This window comes from Herpailurus yagouaroundi, unplaced genomic scaffold, assembly GCF_014898765.1.
Source record: "Herpailurus yagouaroundi ecotype Mexico unplaced genomic scaffold, PumYag 202, whole genome shotgun sequence".
Lineage (NCBI taxonomy): Eukaryota > Metazoa > Chordata > Mammalia > Carnivora > Felidae > Herpailurus > Herpailurus yagouaroundi.
In genome coordinates, this window is record NW_024412433.1 from 860447 (window position 1) to 863244 (window position 2798).

The 2798-nt window shown below is 67.8% G+C and overlaps 1 protein-coding gene across 1 annotated transcript in view; it reads right to left on the bottom strand.

Annotated features, from left to right (window-relative positions):
• AGXT (alanine--glyoxylate aminotransferase) overlaps positions 1-2798 on the bottom strand; it is a 15023-nt gene that overhangs the window by 6666 nt on the left and 5559 nt on the right. The window contains exons 7-9 of the mRNA XM_040450416.1: positions 2035-2130; positions 1316-1385; positions 39-134 (exon numbers count right to left, since the gene is read on the bottom strand). Of these exons, the coding sequence (XP_040306350.1) occupies positions 39-134; positions 1316-1385; positions 2035-2130 (262 nt within the window). The remainder of the gene's footprint in view (positions 1-38; positions 135-1315; positions 1386-2034; positions 2131-2798) is intronic.

Genomic DNA, 2798 nt, shown 5'->3' on the forward strand with positions numbered 1-2798 from the left:
CCCCCTGTCCCCCGCCCCCCACCCCCTGCCCTCCTTACCGGATCCTTCACGAACAGCTGCAGGCCCAGCCCCTGCAGGCGCCCATGCAGATACGCCGTCACCTCCCGGTGCTGCCGCCAGCTGTTCTCCAGGCCCTGGGAGGGGAGAGGACACCCAGTGGGCAGGGCAGGGGAGGGCAGGGCAGGGGAGGGCAGGGTGGGTCCCTCCTTGGGTGGCGAGAGAGGGGAAACTGTCTCATCCATAGCGGGGGGCAGCTTCAGACTACGGAGGGGCTCCTCTCCTAGCCCGGACTCTGATCCCCATAGAGACCCCCGAGTCCCCAGATTCGGGGCCCCAGTTCTGCCCCAGGGGCCAGCCCTGGAGCCACCTCGGGGCAGTGGAAATAGTCTGGGCCTGGGGGAGCGAGTGGGGGGCCCAGCCACGGGTTGGAGCCTCGTGGCCCCCGGAGGGTGTGAGGTGGGATCACCTTGCTGCAGGTGGGACGAGAAAGGGGCTTCGGAGTCACACGCCGTCCTGTCTCCCGTCTTCCCCGTGCACGGACCCCACGATCCACTGTCCTCGCCCCTCTCAGCCACAGGCCCCCATGGTGCACGGCCAGCCTGGGTGCCGGTGCCCCCCCCCACCCCAGACTCCTCAGCTCCTGCTGGCCGGGCCCTGGGGTGCCGGCTCCATGAGCAGGCGCGGAAGGGCACACAAGGCCCACACCGCGTGCAGCCTCCTGGGGAGGCGGCCACTCACGGCGCTCTTGCCGCCTCCGGGCTGCTGGCTGCAGGGTTCCCGGGAGACACCGGGACGCCCCCAGCTATGCTGGGGGCAGTGTCTCCTGTCCTCTGTCCCGCAGGGCCCACACACTCTGTGCCCCGAGAGCGTGGTCATTGCACCGGACAAAGACGCTCTCCTGGTCACACCCACGTGTCCCCGCTTGGCCCCCGCCCCACCCCGGGAGCTGGAAGGGGCTGCGGGGGAGTGCTCGGTCCCCCCCCCCCCCCAGGACCCCTCTGCCCGCAGCCGGCCCTCCCACCCCTCTCCCCGCGCTCCTGCACGCAGCCCACCCTCTGCTGCAACGCCCCCTCTCTCTGCTGCTCCGTGGACCCGTTCTTCCTTCGGTGCAGGCCAGGCCCGCCCGGCAGACCGCCCGGCACTTAGAATCCCTCCCATCTGTGTCCTCAGAAGGGCTTGAGGGAGTCAGGAGAAGGGGCCTCTGAGAGGCCCCTGGCCTCGGCACGGAGACTCCAGGGAGCTGAGAATGCTTCCCTAGGGGTCCTGCACCCACCGAGTCCCTGCTCCACGCGGCTCTCCGCCCCACTCCCCTCACCTGTTCCGCTATGAGGGCCAGACTCTCTCTCAGGCTGTACAGGCTGACGACAGGGGTCGTGTGATGGTATCTGGAAGACAGGAGGGGACTTGGTCCAGTGTCACCGGGTGGGGGGTGGCCAGGCCCCCTGACAACGGGTCTAGCCACTTCCCAGGGGGCTGCTGTCTGGCTTGGGGGTACGGACTCAGCTGGAGAGGCAGCTAGGGCTGAAGAGAGCGAGGCTCAGGGCAGGGACACTGGCCCGATCGCCTAGGGCTGGCTCCCCACCCAGCCTGTCCTTCCCGAGAAGCTGCTGTGCCCACTGAGTAGGGCACGCTTCCTGGTCCCCCAATCCCTGTGTGGGTTACAGCGAAAGCGACTTCACATGGAGCCCCTGGCTGAGCCCCTCTTCTTGAGAGGTGGGTAAGCCGAGGCCCAGGAATGGGAAGGTGTCGCAGGGCCAGGCCCAGAGCGTCCAGGGGTTCCCTGGGTCTGGGAGGACGGGGCCCGGGGCAAGGGTGGTAGGGGCTGTGCCGCTGGACCTGAGCTCCCAGGCCAGGGAGGGGTGGGGGAACCGAGTGGGGGCATCGATGGCCTGACTCTGGTGAGTCCTGCGGCTACAGCTGGGGCGTGGGCCCCGAACCCAGGGTGTAAAGCTGACGAGAAGCTGGGTGTGGAGAGAGGTCACCCCCACGCCCCGCCACCAGATACGGCCCTGGCCCTGGCCCTGCAGTCCTCACATCCTGGGCTTGCCGTCACAGCCCCAGATGTTGGCCAGCCACTTCATGTCCAGGTAGAAGGAGACGGGCTTCGTCTTCCGAGTGTAAATCTTATTTCTGGGAAGGAAGGAGCAGCGTGAGTGCCCGCCTGTCTGGCTGGAGCGCCTGGCGGTGGTCTCGTCAGGCTAGCCTGCTCCGGGGAAGCGAGCCAGAGGGGCAGGTGCCCCCAGGACCCCTGTGTTTGTGCTCAGGCCCAGGTAGGGTGTGCGTCTTCCCAGCCGCTGCACCTCGGGGGGCCAGGCATGGTTGGGGACCTCGGCTCCTCTCCTCCCAGGCCCCAGGAATGCAGCCCATCTTGAAGCTTTAAATACACCTGTTCTCCAGACGGGCGTGACAGACAGGACCTCTACCCGAGCTCCATACTCAGACCACCAGCCGCTTTCTGGACCTTCCCACAGGCGGTCAGACTTCCCATGGCCACAGACGACCCCTGACCCCATCCGGGACTGTCTCGGTGCCGCATCCCTGGGTCCTCCCCCATCCCGGCCTGGCCTGGCTCAGGGGCTGGACACTGGGGACCGGGGGCACCGGGGCTGCTGGACAAAGGTGGTCCACACCCGCCCCGTCGAGCAGCTCGTGCGTCAGCTCCTGGGCCCTGAGCCAAGGGTGGAGGCATGGGAGACAGGCACCGGACCCCCAGTCCTTGGCTTGAGGCTGGGGAACTTCCAGAATGCCAGGCCCTGCACCCTCACACACAAGCCCAGGCTCCATGAGGAGAATCTTCT